Here is a 22427-nt window from a genome sequence, read left to right on the forward strand (position 1 = left end):
TATTTATTGTGTACAATGTGATGTTTTGAAACATGTATACATTGTGAAATGGCTAAATAAAGATAAACATGCATAAAATTGATATAATGACCACATACTGATTTTACATTGAGAACACTTAAAATCTCTCTTAGAAATTTCCAAGTATATAATGCATTGTTACTTAACTATTGATTTAGCCTGTTCTCACGCTGCTATAAGGAGATACCCAAGACTGGGTAATCTGTAAACGAAAGAGGTTTAATTGACTCACAGTTCAGCATGGCTGAGGAGGCCTCAGGAAACTGACAACCATGGTGGAAGGCAAACAAGCAGCAAGGCACATTCTTCACATGGTGGCAGGAAGGAGAAATGCTGAGTGAAGTGGGGAAGAGTCCCTTATAAAACCATCAGATCTCATGAGAACTCACTATTACAAGAACAGCATGGGGGAAACCGCCCCCATGATTCAGTTACTCCTACCTGGTCTCTCGCTTGACATGTGGGATTATGGGGATTAAAATTCAAGATGAGATTTGGGTAGGGACACAAAGCCTAACTGTATCAACTATAGTCACCAAGTTGTATAACAGAGCTCTTGAATTTATTCCTTTCAACTGAAAGTTTATATCCTTGACCAGTGTCTCCCCAATCCTTCCCACCCATTAGCCCCAGTTACTACCATTTCACTGTTTGCTTTTATGAGTTTAAGTTTTTCAGATTCTACATAAAAGTAAGATCGTGTGGTATTTGTCTTTCTGTGTCTGTCTCATTTCATAATGTCCTCCAGGTTCATCCGCATGTTGTAAATGACAGAACCTCTTTAATGCCAAATAGTATTCCATTGTGTATATAAACAAACTGACTGTCCCTAATCTAAAGAACTAAAATCCAAAATGCTACAACATTAGAAATTTTTGAGTGCCAGCATGATGCCACTACTGGAAAATTCCATACCTCATGTGATGGGTAGCAGTCAAAGTACGGTCTAACCTTTGTTTCATATAGAAAAATATTTTAAATGTTATGTAAAATTATCTTCAAGCTATATGTATAAGATGTATAAAACTTTTATGTTTAGACTTGGGTCCCACCCCCCAGATATCTCATTACACCAACAGTGTAAAAGTCTTCCTACTTCTCCGCAGCCTTGCCAGCATCTATTGTTTCCTGACCTGACTGGTGTGAGATGGTCATTGTGGTTTTGATTTGCATTTCTCTGATGATCAGTGATATTTAGCTTTTTTTATATGTGTGTATATATATGTTTGTTGGCCACGTAAATGTCTTCTTTTGAAAAGTGTTCATATCCTTTGCCCACTTTTTGATGGAATTGTTTTTTTCTTGTAAATATGTTTAAGTTCCTTATAGATTCTGGATGTTAGACCTTTGTCAGATGGGTACATTGCACAATTTTTCTCCCATTCTGTAGGTTGTCTGTTCACTCTGATGATAGTTTCTTTTGCTGTGCAGAGATTGTTTTCTTGATTTCTTTTTCAGATAGTTGTAAGTGTACAGAAATGCTACTGATTTTTGTATGTTGATTTTGTGTCTTGCAACTTAACTGAGTTTGTTTATTAGCTCTGACCATTCATGGAGCCTTTAGGGTTTCCCAAATAAATAAGATGGTGCCTACAAACAAAGGCAATTTAGCTTTCGTCTTTATGATTTGGGAGCCTTTTATTTCTTTCTCTTGCCTAATTGCTCTGGCTAGAACTTCTAGTACTATTTTAATGAGAGTGGTGAGAATGGGCATTAATGTCTTCTTGAGGTACAAGACATTGTTTCTCAACTCATGTGAGTCATTTTAATAAGCACTCAAGTATTGTCATTCCTGCTTGACAGGAGGCCATATTTTGAGTAACAAGGGTCACAGCATAACTTGCCTTTTGGTGAATCAGTTGGAACCAGTTTGCCAGTTCATTACAATAAACTTTTCTTTGCATTGGTATTACTAAAAGTAATTGTGCTTATTTATTATTAATAATTAAATATGTTTATTCTTAGATAGTTACCTAACAAATTATGATTTTAATGACCTCTTGGTTGATAATGGCTAAGCTGCCTCAGCTGCTCCAATTTAGTAACCCAAGTACATATCAGTTCAAAGTAATACAAATGGAAAGCAATTATGTATGATCACATAGAAATGCTTCTGATTAGCAAAATCCAGAGGCCTGGTCTTTGCCTTGATAACTGAAACACACCACATCCATGCTCTCACAGCTCTTGGCTATGATTGGACTTGTTATATTCTTTAATTCAAGAAAAATTGTAGCTGTATTCATTCTGTTCTTAATAATTTTAAATTCTCTTTAGCCTCCCGGGAATGGGAGGGGCTAGCTGGCATTGTCCCCTGTATCTCAGATTTCAGTCACACATAAACATTGAAGGGGCTTGACTCGGGGAGCTCTTTGTCTCTGTGGACTGGTGGGAGAATCCAGGTGTCTTAAATTCTAATAATCATGAGAATCAGAAATCATAATGTTTCAAATACAAATCTTCATACATGGAAAATACAATGGAATTAAACATTTTCTTCAATGTAGGAGACATTTGTGAGATAACGGGATTCTCATTTGGCTAAGAGCTTACCTCTAAGACTCATTAAATGTATTTAGAGCATATTTTTTGTAGCTTGTATTTATTTTATTTTTCTGAGTTGTTATTTGGATTATTTTCTCTTTTATTTATGTATGCATTTGTCTCTGCTCCCCAGAGGCATCCTTTTGCTGTTGATCCTCATTTTGGCATTGAAGCTAAAAACCCATTCATTAAGGTTGGATGGAGTGGGCTTTGATATAGCTAGCATTTGGGAGGTAGAAAATAGACATTCGTGATCGAAAAAGCTGTAAGCGGTTACTATAAACTATTTTTAAATTCCTAAGTAATTTAAATATTCAAATAATTGTGTAGACATTTGATGTGCATCTATAGTGTGAATAAGAACTTCTAATATTCACATTAGCTTTTCTGATTTTATAAATTCTCATTTATTTTTCATCTGAACATTGCAGAATGACATCTATATAAAGTGAGAGCAAATGTTAATTGAACACATTCTACCCTGATAGTGCATGTTTTAAAATTGCTTTGGCAGGATCTACCAATGTACTGGCACATTCTCTTCATGGAGTTCCTCATGTGATAACTGCAACGTTGCACATTATAATGGGTAAGAATTCTTCCAAAGCAGTTCACATTTTATAAGGAAATTTTGATTTATATAAGGAAGGCTATCTTATTTCCATCAGACGTTAAGGAAAGGCAGGTTCTTTGTCTCTCAAAGTAGAGAAATGTTTGACTAAAAAATAAAAACGTAGTGCTTTACTATGTGGACTGCCTGTCTTTTTAAAATACTTGCTTTGTAAAGAGTAGTAAACTAAGTTTTACTATAATCTCTGTAGAAAAAAAATGTAGTGTGCTCAAAATAATTTTATAACTAGATGAAGAAAATTAATGCATACTCCTTAAGTATATCCAACACTCATGTAGGACTGTACCAAGACTCTAGGACTAGGATTATGCTATTAGCCAAAAAGCATATCAGAAAATAAATTTCAGCCAGTGTATGTCTATAGATATTTTATTATCCCAATTAGTAGAAAGCATATAAGCTCAGGTGTATATAATACCAAACTACTGCAAAATCTAAGTTTACCTTGCCCATCTATTTTAGCTTCATTTCTTTGACCATGTTTCATAGAAATAGCAATAAGCTGAAAAATTTAGTACTCTGTTTCTTCACTAGCACCTGAACAAGTTAAAAATGGTCATTGTTGTAGTTATAGATGAAGGGAACTGAAGAGAAAGTGAGGATGTTCATGGTCTACCGTACCTTGAGATATTCTTCTATAAGCCAATAAATATGCTCTCTCATATTTGCGGTTTTGATACAAGTCCTGTCCTCACTGACTAATATTTAATATAATATTCAAGGGCATGTACAGCTGGTCGATGTCTGCACCTTCAGCACCGCTGGCAAGCTTCTTCGCTTTGGGTTCTCAGCCATGTTTGGCTTTGGTGGAAGAACTTTGGCTCTGGCAGAAAAATATCGATGGATGTCCCCTAACCAACGGAGAGATTTTGCTGTTGTTAAGGCGCTGGCAAAACTTAAGTAAGTCTTTTTCTTAAGCCAATAATTTTGTATCTCAGGTTCAATGACTGTTAATAACAAATTTCATTATGTTTTAGGGCAGAAGACTGTGAAATATCATTTTTACCATTTAACAGCTCTGATGATGTGCAAGCAAGGTAGGTAAAAACTCAATGTAATACAGATAACCTATATTTTTCTTTAAAGCATAAAACATTCTGACAAACAATTGATCAGACTTAGGATTTTTGGTTATTTTTCTAACACAGTAGTAAAGTATATGGAATCACAGACTCTTACAGGTCCTAGTAAACAACCACTTGCTCAGCCTTTTTCTCTTCTTCCTTCTTTCTTTCCTCCCTTCCTTCCCGCTCTGTCCCTCCCTCCCTCCCTGCTTCCCTTCTCTTTTTCCCTTCCTTTTCCTTTTCTTTCGTTTATTTTTTTTTCCTTTTTCATTTCCTTCTTTTCCTTTTTCCCTTTCTTTCCTTTTCCCTTTTCTTTTGCTATTTATTGAGTGCCCACTATATGCCAGGCACTTTGAATACAACAATGCATCAAAAAATGAACAAAACACACACTTTTGTCCCTCATGATAATTTTGGTCTAGTGTGTAATATAAATATTAAAGCCATATTAAAGAAGAGTTATAGTCTTTAAAGAAATAGTAAATTATTTTTCCTTATAATACTAGTTTATCTTTAAATGAATCAACACATTATGTTGGCAGCAACAAAATTGTACATGTTTTTATTTACTATCTAATCAAAGAAAGTAACATATGTAATGAGTTCCCTAATTTTCTCATATTTAATAGATTTGTGTGTGTGTGTGTGTGTGTGTGTGTGTGTGTGTGTGTGCGCATTACCTGTTTTATATCTTTGTTTTTTCTTTCTTTTAGGAGGGCACAGGGATCTCCCAAATCTGGTGAGTACAAAAGTATCTCCTTGAGAACTGTGCCAGGTTCTGTTGACATTTTGCTCTGGTGAGGGAAAATAACCAATCACTCTCATTACCTGTAGACTGTAATGATCAATGGCAAATGATCCAGGGTCAGTTCTTGAATGTCAGCATTATGGCAATTCCTTGCCTGTGTTCAGTGGCACCTAGAGGCTTGGCACCTAATACCAGGTTAGTAAGCATTTTTATTGAATTGTTGATACATTTCTTATAGACCATTTTTTTTCCAGGATATCCAATTAACTGTTAGCTAGAAACTTAACAGGTAGTTTATCTTTGTATATTAGAGAGTCTAAGGGATTTGTTGTCACAGTAGGTTGAGAACAATTGTTGAACTGGAATAATTAGCAGATAATCATTGACTATTTAAGGTCACTGAGGCTAAAATATTTCCTAAGTTTGATTGATAGAATGTTATGCCTACTTTGCTTGATTTATTCATTTAGTTGTGGAGAACATTATATTAAATACTGATATTTCTTGTGAATGTCTTTGCTTTCCAACTTTAATGCAAACATAAACATCCTTAGCATGAAAAATCACATAAATGTATATTTGATACTGTATTAGTCTGTTTTCATGCTGCTGATAAAGACATACTCAAGACTAGGTAATTTACAAAAGAAAGAGGTTTGATGGGCTTACAGTTCCACGTTGCTGGGGAGGCCCCACAATCATGGTGGAAGATGAAAGGCACATCTCACATGGCAGCAGACGAGAGCTTATGCAGGGAAATTCCTATATGAGACTTTTATTCATTACCATGAGAACAGCACAGGAAAGACCCACCCCATGATTCAATTATCTCCCACCAGGTCCCTCCCACAACACATGGGAATTATGGGAGCTACAAGATGAGATTTGGGTGGGAACACAGAGCCAAACCATATCAGATACCTTTAGTCAAAAGAAACATTTCAGTTCTATTTAATGTGAATAGTAGCGCATATCAATCTCCTGCCCACATTTTCAATTGAATGAAATATGAGACATCTTATATATATCTTTTTATCCATAGGATATAGACGTTCCTTCTCTTGCACATTCTTCTTAAGCAGCTGTCCATTATGGGGCTGAAAATATTTCTTTCCTAAATCCAATTCTGTAGAGCGTAGGAGAAAGGATCATGTGTGTTGTGAAATATAGCCAATAAACAGGGAAATATTCGAAGTTAGAGAAGAAAACGGAGAAACTGCAAAGCTGGATATTGAAAACCCAGATGGCAAGGTCCTCATTAATTACATCTAGTGCTAAAACTTGAAAGGAGTATTTTGAACCTTGGGTGATTTAGAAATTGAGCCTGGTGGTTTTCCCCCACACCCTCAGAAATCCTAGATTAGCTGTGTGCTTTTGTAATGTAGTTTCCCTGACTAAGCTTGAAGACGTGGCTAGCTGACCAAGGAGCTATGTTTGGCAGGACTTGAGACAATGTTTATCTAACCCTGCTTGTTCAAGGACCTTCTTGGGAGGGTAGACGTCTTCTGGGAGCAATTGATTCATAGCTCCTTCAAACCCATTCCGTAAATGTTCAGCTTGACTAGAATTCCACTGTTGACTTTCCAGGCTTAATCAGTATTGATGAATTTTTCAGAGAAGGATGACTCATTAGAGATTTCTTCTGTGGTTTATAATCACAACATGCCATCTTTGCAAAGGCCTTTCGATCAAGACTCATTTGACCAGAGATTTTTCAGAGATGTAGCTTCTGATGATTCAGGATGATTGAACAGGAGATTTCACTTTCTGCTTTTTCCCCCACCATGATAAATAAAAATTTATGTTAAAGTATCTCAGTGCAAATTGCCAATAGGAACTAATATTCTTGTATTCTAAGTATTCTAAGATTAAATATGTTCATAGATGTGAGACATTTAAAGCAGTGTCAGCCATGTATGTTGTGTTTCTATTTCAAGTAAAGATTGCAAAGCAGGCATAGGATAATGCTTTTAATGTTTATAAAATTAAGCAATTAAAAAAAAGATGCGCAGTAACACTACCATGAATGTTTTGGTGCTGTTTATTTCTAATTGGGAAGAAGCAGCATGACGGAAAGAGTGCTGAGCACCTGGAGTATTGGTGCTGATGACCATTTTTTCTCTGTGTGCCTTTGAACAAATCACTGAAACTTGGAGTTGTCTTTTCCTTCTACGTGAAATGAGTGAATGGTGAGATAATCTCTAAGGTCCCTTACAGCTCTGACCTGAGCTTCCATAAGACACTAAGAGCTCTTTTTTATTTTGTTGTTAGATTAATTTCATGTTTGCACTGAAATCAAGCTAGAAGTCATTTGTATGTATTTCTGCAAACTGCCTTCTATAGCTTGATGCATTTGCAAGTGGCTGTTTTGGCACTAAATCACACCTCTGAATTTTCAGTCTCATATATTGGATGGAACAGTTATGCAAGATTAAAATGTTCAGTCATTTAACTGAACATGTGTGGCAGCATTTGTTCACTCCATTTCATCCATCCAAAGGACACTTTGATTTATTTCATTTCCTATGTCACTTAGATCTTCTGTCCATAAATAAATATTTAAATCACACTTTAGATTTTAGAAAATGTTGAGCTATTTGTTACACCATTTGTGCATATTAACTATTCTATAATATAACTTTTAACAACATAGTTTCATATTTAGAGTTTCTAATTACATTGTATTTTAAATTATGTCTTGATATGTGAGTAGGAAGCTTGATGGTTTGTTTTGTAAAATGCTGTAATGTAAGAGCTTATTGAGAAGGAAGCCAATGATTTAATAAAACTCATTTGAAAGCCTGCATCATTTAAAAAATAATAGCGAGATACGGTTTATGAATTTTAGGTAAATGTAACATGGTGATTTATCTATCTTGTCCAATACTTTCAATAAACAGTATTCTTGTTATCAGGAATAGTGTGTCATAATTTTTGGTATAATCTCTCAGTAAACTTCTTAATGTCTAATAGAAATATTTAATTTCAGATTAAATAATGGAAGTATGGCTCTTATAATTGCCCGAAACACTTCTCGGCCAGAATTTATAAAACACCTGAAAAGATATGCCAGTGTAAAAAATCAGGTACAGTAAATTCTTTTTGTTACTTATTTGTAAAGCTATTAATCATGTAGAAGAAGAGGCTACAAGAGTTGACATCAAGTCCTGCCTCATAAAAAGGTTTTATTTTCTTCTGATTATATTAAACTTTTTTCCAATCTGTTTCATCCAAATTTTGAAAAGCATCCACCAGTATTAATATAGATTGGCCTTTTTTGAATGATGAATTAGTGGTTATGTATATATAACCACAAAGATAAAATAGGAAATGTAGTGTTATCTTGCAATGTGAAATAAATTAAAGATAAAATTACATACTCAGGCTGTTCTTCAGAATGAAAAGAAGTGAAATTTGAGAGTGTAGCCTTCTTGATATTATGGCAGCAGACTTTCTAAAGTTATGATCTTTAGATCTTCCTGACATTTGTTTGCATATCTGCCTATACTCATTGATTGAAATAGATCTGTAGATATGTATTTAAAAATGAGACTTTTATATAAATATTCATTCAAAATGAGGATGTGTGAAGATATATATTTCCACTTAAGTGATTTGCTTTAAAAAGAAATAGTAACTATTACAAGCCATATTATTTTGGCAGATATTTTGACCTGATTATTAGGAAAATGATCCTAGAAATATGTGAATTTCTGAAATTGTGAGTCTTTCAAGTACATAGGTATGGTTGTAAAACCATATAGTTTCACACTTTTTTTTTTTTTTTTGAGATAGAGCCTCACTGTGTTGCCCAGGCTGGAGTGCCATGGCGTGATCTCGGCTCACTGCAACCTCCAGCTCCCGGGTTCAAGTGATTCTCCTGCCTCAGCCTCCTGAGTAGCTGGGATTACAGGCTCACGCCACCACGCCCAGCTAATTTTTATATTTTTAGTAGAGACAGGGTTTCACTATGTTGGTCAGGTTGGTCTTGAAAGTCCTGACCTTGTGATCTGCCCATCTCGGCCTCCCAAAGTGCTGGGATTACAGGCGTGAGCCACCACACCTGGCCCACACATTTTTAAAGTTATAAAATGGTGCTTGGATATAGTTGGGAGAGCACAGATGGGAGGAGGAGGAGGAGAGTAAACTCAGCCAATGACTGGCAGCTGAACCTTGCTTATGTACCATAGCCATTACAAGTCTCTCCATTTTTGCCTCATTATATTTTCAAACTTTCTTAGGTCATCTTCATGAAGTTTGATCTTCTGTCTATAACATTATTTGATCCTCATGTATTGAACAACTAACTGGGCTGCCTAGGAACGTAAATCATAAAAAAATTAGATACAGTCCCACTTCCTTATATGTCAAAGTAGATCAGCAGAGATAATGTAGGTTGTGAGCCTGCGTAACAACTTTATGTATGTGTTTGGGTGGAATATGGAGACTTATTGATTTTTCAAAGGAATGTATGCATTTTCACATTTTACTAAATTTCTAAACATTAAAATCAAATTTTTAAAAACCCAAAGCACTATATATTCATTGCTGTTTTTAAGTCAGAAAATAGAAACAAGAGAATGATTTTAAGCACTCAAAAATTCCATGTTCCTCAGGATAAGTATCATAACATTGGGAGAAGTTTTTCCAAATCCTTTTTTATTACATAAATGAGAAGTTAAGTGACTATTAACCTCATTCATGTACCCCTATTTGAGAACTTAAATCGTCTTAACCTATTAATGTACCCCTGAGAAGTTCTGTATTTATTTTGGGGAGGTGTATGTTGCACAAACTGTTTATGGAAGGTCTCTTTTGAAATTGCCCATGGGGCAAGTCTCTCAGGCAAGTTTTGTAAACAGTCTTTTTTTTTTTTAAATCAATATACCTTTCTTCTGATTTTAAAAGCAGTGATTCCCTTACACATAAAGACAGACATACATAAAATAATACAAATCTGTGTTGATAGGAAGATGCTTTCTAAAAGAGACATTATGATGCAGGATTTATCATATTTTCTCATGTACTCTACCAGGCATATCTTGCTTTTGACACAAGAAACAGTTGCCTGTGTGTGATTCACTGGCCTTAACTCTGATTTATTTATCAACTTTCAAAAATTAAAATCCATGCAATTTTTTTTTTTTTGCAAATAATTCGAAAATATTTTGCATAGTGTATATAGTAAGAATAATTAGATTGATTCCCAGGGTGACTGCTTTCAAGCAATGTTAATTTGATTTGTTAATTATCTACACAGGTGTGTGTATTTAGGCTCTTTCCTTCATGGTGACATTAAAAATGTGAATTTATATAAATTTTGTAAGATTATGAAAATCAGATCTATGTAAAAATCATATCTGCTGCATAATTCGTAGCAGTGCTGGTATTCAGGAAGGAAAATGTGACAATTCAGCTTAAGGAGAGTAACATCAGCTTCTCTGAACCACATTTACCAGGTTGAATAAGCGAGTGTTACTGTATAACACTATAAAACAGATTGAAACCACCATGTGCAGAGTGGCTCCTGTTCCTTCCCCATCTCTGTGTAAAATTAGATAGAGGGTGAACACTACCCTTCAAAGTCCTTGCAGCTCCATCCTATTGCTTTGCCCGCCTTCTCACTGTCCACGCTTTTCTCTTTCATTGTGACCATTTTTGGTAGGGAGTTTAAAACCTTAAATGTGAGTGCTTCCCCTGGGATTTGTTTACAGCGCTCTCATCTTCTTAGGATGTCCTCTCCTGGATGGCCTCATTGCCCCTGACTTTTGAACTATCTGAACATCATACACTCCCAAGGGTTCTATCATCTCATCTTATCTGCAGAACCTCTGTCGTCTTGTATGCCACAGAGGTTCTGAAACTCACCGGCATCTGGAGGCCAACATGTCTACGGCTGACCTTATCTTTTCCCCTAAAGTTGTTCCTTCTGTGTTGCTCTATGCGGGTCAATGGCACCACTTTCTACCCATCCAAGTTACCCTGGATTGTTCCTTCTTCCTCATTCCTCACTACCAGTCCCCTAACTTGTTCTGTTGGTCTCCTCTTAAATGTTTTTAAAATTTCTCCCTCACCTTAATTCAAACTTTAATCCTTTCTTGCTTACAGTAGCCTCCTTTTGGCCTTCAGGTTCTCTGGTCTTGTCTTCCATACCTCCTTTTAGAGAAACTTTTTTCTAAGACACACATTTGATATCTCTCCTGCTTAATTCTTCAGTGCCTTACTCTTGTTGTCAGAATAATATGGAATTTCCTCAGTCTGGAGTACACGGCCTTTGTATCCAGGTCCCTGCCTGTGTTGCAACCCTATCTCTTATTAACACCCTCCACCACATTCCCAGTGTTTTGGCATTTTATTCATTGACTAAGGTTGCCATAACAAATACCATAGAAAAGATGGCTTAAGCAAACCAACGTATTTCTTTCATGGTTCTAGAAGCTAGAGCTGCAAGATGATGTCAGCAGGTTTGGTTTGTCCCGAGTCTTCTCTCTCTGGCTGGCACACGGCTGCTTTCTCACTGAACCCACAAGTGAGTGGTCTTTCCTCTGTTCATCCCCGATGCTTTTTCCTATGTCCAAATTTCCTCCTCTTATAAGGACACCAGTCGTATTGGATGAGGGCCTGAAGACATCATTTTAGCTTAATCACCTCTTTAAAGATCTTATCTCCAAATACAGTTATATTCTGAGGTATAGAGGGTGAGAATTTCAATACAGGAATGTGAGGGCCAAGGGACATGATTGAGCACCTAGGAATCACACCGAATTCTGTGTAGTTGCTTGACCGTGGTTTGCCTCTAGTTTTGTAAATGCTTTCTCTCTCCAGACTTTCTACTCCAGGCTAAATATTCTATGTTCTTTAAGGCTCAATTCAAATGGGAAGCTTTCCCAACATCCATAGACTGTTTGCCTCCTCTTGTTTCCTGCATTGAACTTCATGCTTGCACCATCATTAGCACTTCTGTGTATCACAATTGTAACTGCTCACTTCTCCTCCCCATGCCCCAAACATACCCTCACACAGGATACTAAGCTCTTAGCTCCCTAAAGTCCCACTTAACAATGTCTGTGGCTTCACAGTTAAAGCATTTGAAGGATGGCTAGATCTTCATTTTGTGAGGTGTGCACATGACAACTGATGATTTAAGATAATAGACTTACTGGTGGTGGCTGTCAATTCTTGGCATTCCTTGGCTTACAGCTGCATCACTCCAGTCTCTGACTCTGCCATCCTTGGCATTCTTCTCTCATAAAGACATCAAGCATATTGGATTAGGGCTCACCCTAATGACCTCATCTTAAGTTGATTCTACCTGCAAAGACCCTACTTCTAAACAGGTGACATTCACAGGCACCATGGGTTAGGACTTGAACATAGTTGGGATGGGGGAGGGAAATGTAATTTAGCCCATAACAGGCAGTTGTTGATAATTCATTTAACACACACTAACATGAATGATTATGTAGATAATTCTACAAGGATGAGGCATGTAGCCAAGGCTTTATACCCAAGGTGAGAGATCTAATGCAGTTACTGTCAAACAGTTTTGCTTGGGGCCCTCTAGTTCTGAACCTCAGTCACAGCAGCTGATGCCATGATATCATGTACTGTTTAACTGTGTTTACAGTATAAACCGGAAAGTCAGCTGGACCTTGGTATCTACATATGTAAAATATGGGTGTTGGGGAAAATGCCAGTTTTCTATCAACTTTTAAAACTATGTGTTGCATTGAGGTTTATATGTGGAAAAGAGGAAAAACTATGTAGATGGTGTTTAATTAGGAATATATCTCATGTCATTTATCTGAAAACTGAATTGAGTAGTTATGCATTTCTGCTAAAGTTACTTGGCTATATTTTCTTAATTATTTCAGAAAATACATAGTGCTTTTTCAGTATAGTTTCCTTAGGCAAACAAGAAAAAAACGCAAGTAGAAATTTACCTTGCACCATTCTATAGTGGTAAGTAAACAGTGATCTTACAGTTCGTGTCCATTGTTAAAGTGGGAATGGGGCAAGCAAACACCTGTTAAAATCCATATTTGATTGGCTTTCTCTTTTAAAAGAAGACATACATCCCATTTTATCTTCAGAGGTTTAGACCTGTGTTCTTCCAAATTAAATTCCAAGTGTGAAACTTGCACTAGTTTGCTTTATGTCAGCTAAACGAATTGACAAGTTGATAAACTCAATTGATTATACGTCTTCTGTATCTACAGGCCAGCATTAAATATTATCTTTAATTGAAAAATCTACAGTATCATTATTATATGCAATTTCTCACAGATCTGTACTATTTGTCATAAAACAAGATTTCTAGGTGCTAGATCTAAACCCAAAAGGCTTCGGATAAGAGATTCCTTCTTCCAAAAAGAAATTGGAGATCCCTGCTCATAGTCTCAAAGCTATTAAAATGTCAGCATACATGTTGATATTTACTTGTGAGAGAGGGCACAGTGAACTTTGTGTTAGTAGCTAAACTAATGATTATTTGTATTTATTTTTAGTTCAATTTTCCATTTGTTGAGACTTACACTGTTGAGGAAGTAAAAGTTCATCCAAGGAATAATACTGGTGGATATAATCCAGAGGAGGAGGAGGATGAAACTGCTTCAGAAAATTGTTTCCCTTGGAATGTAGATGGTGATTTAATGGAAGTTGCATCAGAGGTCCATATTAGGTAAGTCTTAATTATTTCACCGCTTTATATGTCAACCAGTAAACATAAATCTAATGGTACAATGAAAGCTCTCTTCTGTGAATTATCAAAGCAGGCAGTCGGTTCATTTTTAAAAAATCAGTAAATCAGGGAAGCATGAAGAGACATGCACAAATTTCAATAAATAAAAAGTAACCTTACATTTATTCACCAACTGTTTTGTACAGCGTGGTTATGCATGTCTACATTGCCTTTCTAATTTATTGTTGTGCATAAACTACAGATAATGTCTACAACTTCCATTTTGGATTTTTAAAAATGGATCAAGATCTTAAACCTTTTAGTGGAGCCATCTGAGTAGTCAAGTGTTAGATTTTAATCTTTCCATCTTAGTTTCCTCTCACTCATAATTACTGTAACACGTTTTGTTCAGCAATTTGCTTTTATTAGGCCCTTACAAAGCATTCAACTTCCCTTTGGAACAATTTTATATAGCAACTGGTATAAACAGGTTTAGGAACCTACAAACTCATCCTTGGTAGGCATTGTGATGCTCAGTGGTTAGCATGCAGGGGTGCCCACTAGACATGGGTGTTCTAGAGGCATGACTGACTGTTTTAAAAGAGGCAATGGAGAACATTAGACAATCAAGGAAGTCAGTTATTACTGTTGTTGATTTTTCAGACCTCAGTTTTCTAGATTACAGCTGTGTTTTCTACATGACAGCTCTTGTGAATGCTACGTTATGAATTTGTATTTGGCATTGTGTACCATACTTACTAGGTGTATGTGTGAAAAATAACAAAATAAGTTGATGAAATAACGAATAACGAATTATACATGTGTTGTCTTCACAGATTGCATCCAAGACTTATCAGTGTTTATGGAGGAAGCGTGGAAGAAATAAATGATTCCAAAGTAACAAGTAATTGTTTCTAAAAGAAATGTGCAAACTAGAATTTTAATATAAAGAAATATGGTCATGCTTTAAACCTGTGGTCCCCACCCTTTTGGGGACCAGTTTCATAGAAGATAATTTTTCCATGGACGGGGGAATGGTTTCAGGATGAAACCATTCCAACTCAGATCATCAGGCATTAGAGTCTCATAAGGAATATGGCACCCTAGATCCCTCACATACCAGTTCACAATAGGGTTCGTACTTCTATGAGAATCTAATGCTGCTGCTGATCTGACAGGAGGAGAAACTCAGTAATGCTCCATTGCTCTAACTTTCCGCTGTGTGGCCAATTGGGGATGCCTGTTTTTTAAACAGATATTCTAATATAAATTGCTATTTTTGATGTTACTAACAATTAGTCTATAGGGCTTTAAAAGTCAAGATGAAATACTGATTCAAATTCTGGTTTTTACAATGTGTTTGTTGGACACACAGAAAACTTTGCAACCATCATAGTACATCAATATTTAACCTAAATAATTTGGATTCTTTTATTTTTCAGGATTATGTTAAATTCCTATATTCTGGCATAAACATAATACAGATTTCATAAGTCTACCTTGATTTTACTGCTCCCTAATACAGAGCAGTTAAATTTCAAAATCACATAGTTTGCCAAAAAAGAGTAATCCATCCCTGTCTTCTTAAAGTGGTAGGGTTTTAAAATTCATCATACAGGTAACAAAGTTGATAACATATTATTTTGAACTGGGCAAAACCTAGCCCCATATGTAATTGTGTTCCTCTTGTATCTGAGAGGCCTGTGTTGGACAATCATAGTACTCTGCTTTTACTGTGCTCAAATAGCCTGAAATATAAAGTTGTTTCTGAGTAGGAAAGAACCAAATTTAAATTTCCTTAGCGACCATCCTGGAGAAGACACTTCTAAATCGGGGCATACATTTTTCATCTATGATCCTAGATATTCTCCTGAAAGAACGACTAGACTTCTTATAACGATACAAAGTTTTTTAAAAATACGTAAAAGTTTATTCCTGTGTATACACACTCTGGGTTCAGGAGGTTTTGTGCTTGTGTTTCACTACTCAAATCCCTTTACAAATCTCAGAACATTCCTCACCATCACTGCAGGCCTGTGAACAGATAACTTTCATCAATTAGGATGACTGGCTAGTGGCAGGGACTTCACATAAAGAAATCTTTTCCAGAATTGTTTTTCCAAATTGCCCTCTAATTTGATCACTTCCTATAATGGATGTTCAAAATTCGGCCACAGCTCTCTTATGAAGACAGAATCAGATAAAATTATATTCTGCAATTATCTATCATAAGCATAAAATAAATATTAGAAAAATGATTGTATTTGCAAATAAAAAAGGTATTTAAAGAAATTAAAATCCAGAAAGTTATTTCATTTAAAATATAACCTCATATAATATGAACAAACTATAAAAATATTTTAGCTGTCACTTAACGTTTTATGAAAATTTTATATTCACTGTATACAAACTGAACCAGTATCTTTCAGCTAAATTTAGGAATTTTGTTTCTTCATTTCCATGCAAAGGAACACTTACATTTGTAAAGAGTAACAAAGAATTACATCCAAGCAAATATTTGTGTGATAGTCAATATTTTACACAGTACATGATATGTATGAAGTATAGGCCCTCTAGTCTTTGCACAGCTTTGATTTTAAAGTTGTTAGTGAGGTATGGTTTCCATATTTTTAAAATCAGTGTATATCAGCTAAAGTGCAACACTCACACAACCTTTTGTTTCAGAATATAACAAAAGATTTGAAGATGGTTCTTAACTGTTTACTCTTGGGTATGCTTGATAAAGGTGTGTAAATATATACCGAAACACATGTATATATACAGAAAGATGGGGAAATCCATAGCTGTATAAAAATAATTATCCAGAAGTCATTTCATTAAGCTCAAACCAGTGTACAATGTTCAGTCTGAAGTTTGCCCATTAGGCCTATAATCATAGTCTGCTAAAAAAACAAAACCCATAGGAAATGTATTATAAATAAAGGGCTTTAAAGTGATAATGGTCCACTTCCACTCATTAGAAAATTTGGGAATAGCTCTCTAAAAAATTATATTTTTAAAGAACATATTTTGAACAAGTCTCAAAGATGTATTTGACATGAACCTCTGCCTACCCAGCGGGGTTCATTTTACCGAGGCAAGCACATATGGTAAGTAGAATTTCAAGTCTAAGACTTCTCCAGTATGATTTAACTCAGTTATACTATCATTTCAAGATATCCTCAAGGATTTACTTTTCTTGAATAAACTGAATGCTTTAGTGTTTCTCTACCCATTTGAAAGCTGAGAGATTATCTTCAGCTGTATTATTACCTATGCAGTTCTTCTTTCTCAAAGAGTAATCACTGCTGAGATTTTCCCGTTGCATGAAGACATAATATGTCACAAGATCATGAGTAAAAGAAGTCCGAACAAAATTCATTTTTTCTTGTAAACAGTGTCTTAAATTTCTTTACTACAACCTGAGTCTGTTTTCCATTCTCTCAATTTGAAAGAAGTCCTTAATCATCATTGCTTTTACTGTTGATGTAACTCCAACTGTCTCTTCTGTTTTCTTCTTGTAGGATAGATTTGTATTGTCTTTTAAAGAAGCCGGCCTGAAAATAGCATTAAATAATCACTAGTGTATAGTTATAAACACTCTTATCTACTATACTCATTTCTAATACCTAAGCAGTTACCAATATTTCTTAAACTGCATCCTTTGTAATATAAATCATAAAGGTTTAACAGAGGTAATCAGTAAAAATTAGTGGGGACATACTGGGTTAAAGAAACATTTTTGTTTTTAATGCAGAAATTCTCAGTGATACATACCACTTTCTCTTCAAAATTGACATTCAGTATAATTTGCAATCTTTTCCAAATGATTTTTTAAAAGGAACATCTTTCAGAACAATTTAAGAAGGCATATTTTTCTACAAAGACTTTGGTGTGAGATCAGTACTGAGCAACATAAAAAGTTAACATTAAAATAGTGAAATATTTAAATCTAAATAACTTGGAAGTCAAATAGGCTTTGAGAAAATGTCATTTTGAGTAATGTTGGTAATTGTTAAATGCTTACCTTCCACATAACATATGAGATCAACAGAAGTACAATAAGTCCAAGTAGCAAGCTACTTGAAATAATCACTATGGTGAAATAACGTTTGGGTCTTTGATGATGTAGTCCTTCCAGTAGAACCTACGTGAATTAAGAAAAGTAAAACCCAAAAAGCAAAAAAAAAGAAACAGTTTAAAAAGTTGCCTATATTTCCTTTAAAGCCCTGCCATAATCCCCAATAGTATTTAGAACTACCCACCCTGTTTTCTTGCTGGTTCTAATATAATTGCAGGAAACACTGGTAACTGTTTAGCAGAAACAGTGAGTGTAATGGGCTCTATCCATAACTTTTCCTCCAATCTATCCAATTCTCACTGCTGCCTAATTCACCTCTCTAAAAGAACTGCTGTGTTGTTCCCTCCTGCCAGTTGTAGAAAATGCCAACTCTCAACCAAGTATTGAGGACCCTCCGTGAGCTGGTCACACTCTACTTTCCCAACTCAGTTACTCAAAAGGAAGTAATTATAGACACCCTTGAAATGTGTTTTCCTATAATTTTAATGTAGCAGTTAAGAAGGTAATCTTACATGTGCAACATTCTCATCCTTGTTTAGTTCAATAACTCTTGAATTTGGCTCTGGAAAACCTGTTGCTCTTATTTCAAATTTGAGTGCTGAAGTCTCATCCTGTTTAATAAAAGAAAGATCACCACAGCCTGGTTTATTTCATGAAGACACATTAACAAATAATTTGTCAGGATCTTTACCTTCTATCTAGAGGTTTTCACAATTTGCCTTCCCCAATTTACTTCACCACTTAAAATTAACTGCAGTGCTTCCTTTGGTTCCCAAAGTGTGGTCTTGGTATTAATGTATATAGTATCATCTTATTGAAATCCTTTGATTAAACATAGCTACCTTGCAAATAACTTGATTTAAATATTAGACTACAGCAAGAGGTAAGTTACCATTTACCAATGTTCTCCACCCTGCCACTGCATATTGAATCTATCTTATTTGGGCTTTTTTTTTTCTAAATTGTAGAATTCAAATATAAAATCAGTGGATGAACTCAGAACTTTATTATCTAAAGCAGGGATTTTATAATGCAGAATCCATGAAGCCTGGGGACCTGTAGATGGGCTTTACGAGTTCTAAGAATCTTTAGGAGATGTTTTCATGTGGGCATTTGCTGAGGCAGATGAGAATATATTTAGTCAGATTCTTAAAGAGGGATATGACCTTTAAAACTACTGTGTAAATGTTATTTACCATTTTAGAGCCGAAAATGACAAGCTTCATACGGATCTAGAGCAGTGGTTCTCAGCAGGGAGGTGATGAAATCCTAAGGGACAGTCAGGAATGTCTGAAGAAAGTGTCAAGTGTCAGAACGTGGGAGGCGGAACTACCGGCAGTGAGTGTGTAGAGGCTGAGGATGCTACTAAATATCCTACAGTGCACAGGACAGCCCCCAAAAACATCTGGTTCAAAATGCCAATTATAGCTGCTGATGGGAAACCTAGACCTAGAGGAAAAGAGAAGGCAAACTGCAAAAGGTTAAATGACTTGCTGATGGTCCAATGACTTTGCTTTTTGCACAGTTGAAACTAAAATGGATATTTCTTCTTCGCCTGTCTACTGTATCTTAAGCACTGTTTGACAATTTCAAAAATTCCACTTGAACAAAACAGCTGCCATTTCCTTTGGCTTCCTATGTTCCATGAACTAAGTGCTTATAAAAATCATCTCATTTATCCATATTGAACAGATGAGAAAGCTGAAAAACAGAACTCCACATAAAACTAGTTTCATCTCAAACTACTCCTCATGAATATACATGTTCCTTTGTAGGAAGAAGTCCAAAATATATTTAAGTATGTTTTTGTTGATGTTTTTTATTTGATTTTATGAAAGCCTTAGTTTTTCTTCTTAGCTATATTTTAAAAATAAAAGGCCTTCAATAAAATTCATCATCCCTTCATGCTAAAAACTCTGAATAAACTAGGTGTTGATGGAACATCTGAGTAAGAACTACTTATGACAAACCCACAGCCAATATCATACTGAATAGGCAAAAACTGCAAGCATTCCCTTCAAAAACCAGGACAAGACAAGGATGCCTTCACACCATTCCTATTCAACATAGTATCGGAAGTTCTAGCCAGGGCAATAAGGCAAGAGAAAGCACAAAGGGTATTCAAATAGGAAGTCAAATTGTTTGCAGGTGACATGATTGTATATCTAGAAAACTCCATGGTCTCAGCCCCAAAACTCCTTAAGCTGATAAGCAACTTCAGCAAAGTCTCAGGATACAAAAATCATTGTGCAAAAATCACAAGCATTCCTATACGCCAACAATAGACAAGCAGACAGCCAAATCATGAGTGAATTCCCATTTGCTACAAAGAGAATAAAATACCTAGGAATCCAACTTTCAAGGGATGTGAAGGACCTCTTCAAGGAGCACTACAAACCACTGCTGAAGGAAATACGAGGACACAAACCAATGGAAAGAATATTCTATGCTCGTGGAGAGGAAGAATCAATATACTGAAAATGGCCATACTGCCCAAAGTAATTTATAGATTCAAGGCTACTCCCATGAAGCTACCACTGACTTTCTTCACAGAATTAGAAAAAACTACTTTAAATTTCATATGGAACCATAAAAGAACCCATATAGCCAAGACAATCCTAAGCAAAAAGAAAGCTGGAGGCATCATGCTACCTGACTTCAAACTATACTACAAGGCTACAGTAACCAAAACAGATATACAGACCAATGGAACAGAACAGAGACCCCAGAAATAACACCACACATCTACCTAGGAATACAACTGGTCTTGAACTCATAGCCTCCAGTGATCCTCCTGCCTTGGCCTCCCAAAGTGCTGGAATTACAGGCTTGAGCCACTATGCCTGGCCTATTTTAGCCTTTATTACCTGTTAATTTCTAAAGCCATTTCACTTAGTTGAAGTGACAGAAATATAGTTTTAGAGTTTTACTCCAAAATTTTATTTGTTGAATGCCTTCATACTATCCTGCCTATATGACTGAATTTATAGATTGTATGTAAACTTAGCCACCAAGTTGTCAATATGTTTTAGACTTACCATTTCTAAAATGGATGGTCGGCCTTCCAACTGGATATGAACACTGGCTTCTTTTCCACTTTCCATTTTCCCGAAATTACATAGGAAATTTAAACAATGTGGATCAGCTTTTATGCAGTACTTGAAAGGAATATAAAAGTGACACATTAAAATTTTCAACACTGGAAAATATTTTAAAAATATTTTATATGGAATTTAATATACACTCTAATGGCATTTTGAAAATCATCTTTCCGTAAATATGAAATGTAACATCTGCTTTCCTTAGTGGCATTTAAATTATCTTTAAACAAGACATGAATGCTTATTTTCTAAATTATAATAAAGTATTTAAAGTAGAGCATATGTTCTTATTTGTATTAACAATCTTCTGGGACAGAATTTTTAAAAAAATGTTCTAATCAGAGTCTTGCTAAGTTACATATTCTATGTTTGTTGTAAAACGTGGATCATTTCAAGATGAGGACTGCTTCTCCAGTTTCTTTTCATACATTCACTAAGCTGAAAAGAATGAAAATTAACCCATGCCACAAAGGCTGCCCAGGTGAAGACAACATCTTGGTGTCCTGAAGGGTCTGGAACAATGTCTTGTTGGCAAATAGTGGGCATTTGTTAGATAAAAAAATGAAACTATAACTTTTTTTCTTTTTGAGATGGAGTCTTGTTCTGTCGCCCAGGCTGGAGTGCAGTGGCATGATCTTGGCTCACTGCAACCTCCCCTACCCGGATTCAAGCAATTCTCCTGCCTCAGCCTCCCGCATAGCTGGCATTACAGGCACCTGCCACCACACCTGGCTGATTTTTGTATTTTTAGTAGAGACGGGGTTTCACTCTGTTGGCCAGGCTGGTCTCAAACTCCTGACCTTGTGATCTGCTCACCTTGGCCTCCCAAAGTGCTGGGATTTACAGGCATGAGCCACCATGCCCAGCTAATATATTTATATATGGGATAGACCCTGGGTCTTTCTCAACTCTCCAACTGTGCTTGTTCCTTCCATGCAAGAATACTACCTAAACTTGGCTTCTCTCTTATTGAAGTGACAGCTCAAACCCATTGACTTGATTTTAAGTGTTTCACTTCTCTGTTGGAAAGCAGGAACTACAACCTGAAAAACTGAAACTTACCAATAGCCTCTTATCAGTCTTGGACAAGAACTGGAACATGCCTTTCAAGGTGTGCATTGCACTCTTTTGCTGCTCTAATGCACATACTCTTTGATAATTTTCAAAGTGGCATTCTCCAGTAGTAGTCTATGAAGATAGAAAGCAAGAGAAATCTTATCTTTCATCATTGGTAAAAACAGCAAAAAACAACATGGTTTTAAAAGTTCCAGTAGCTTATCTTTGCCAAAATATATCAAGTACCTTTGAAATTGTAGAATTTTTTTTTTTTGACAGATTTGGGAGTGATTAAATGTCTGTGGCAGAAACACAAAAACCCAGCTGAATTATAGAAGGCTGGATATAGGTTCTAAGCTGATAACATGTCCTTAAACCTTGCAGAAATGTAAAAATTGATATTGAAACATTAGCATGATATTAAATATTTCTTTTCCTTTATAGGGGAAACAATATAACACCATATTCTTCTCTCTGAATCCGGAATTTAAGTAGGATTTT

General features: G+C 35.7%; 2 protein-coding genes across 4 annotated transcripts in view; one reads left to right on the forward strand and one right to left on the reverse strand.

The window, feature by feature from the left end:
• Positions 1-14659, forward strand: part of CERKL (ceramide kinase-like) — a 119193-nt gene extending 104534 nt beyond the window's left edge. For all 3 annotated transcript variants that reach the window (XM_011959428.1, XM_011959429.1, XM_011959430.1), the window contains 8 exons: positions 3080-3154; positions 3919-4096; positions 4174-4233; positions 4974-4999; positions 5095-5203; positions 7998-8094; positions 13516-13688; positions 14525-14659. In XM_011959428.1, coding sequence (XP_011814818.1) covers positions 3080-3154; positions 3919-4096; positions 4174-4233; positions 4974-4999; positions 5095-5203; positions 7998-8094; positions 13516-13688; positions 14525-14606 — 800 coding nt within the window. In that variant the 3' untranslated portion in view covers positions 14607-14659. The remainder of the gene's footprint in view (positions 1-3079; positions 3155-3918; positions 4097-4173; positions 4234-4973; positions 5000-5094; positions 5204-7997; positions 8095-13515; positions 13689-14524) is intronic.
• A 2417-nt stretch (positions 14660-17076) lies between these two features.
• The window catches only part of ITGA4 (integrin, alpha 4 (antigen CD49D, alpha 4 subunit of VLA-4 receptor)), a 78423-nt gene continuing 73072 nt past the window's right edge, over positions 17077-22427 (reverse strand). The window contains exons 24-28 of the mRNA XM_011959433.1: positions 21933-22058; positions 20808-20927; positions 18282-18380; positions 17716-17835; positions 17077-17245 (exon numbers count right to left, since the gene is read on the reverse strand). Of these exons, the coding sequence (XP_011814823.1) occupies positions 17150-17245; positions 17716-17835; positions 18282-18380; positions 20808-20927; positions 21933-22058 (561 nt within the window). The 3' untranslated portion in view covers positions 17077-17149. The remainder of the gene's footprint in view (positions 17246-17715; positions 17836-18281; positions 18381-20807; positions 20928-21932; positions 22059-22427) is intronic.

The sequence above is a fragment of the Colobus angolensis genome, unplaced genomic scaffold (assembly GCF_000951035.1).
Source record: "Colobus angolensis palliatus isolate OR3802 unplaced genomic scaffold, Cang.pa_1.0 Scaffold492, whole genome shotgun sequence".
NCBI classification, from domain to species: Eukaryota; Metazoa; Chordata; class Mammalia; order Primates; family Cercopithecidae; genus Colobus; species Colobus angolensis.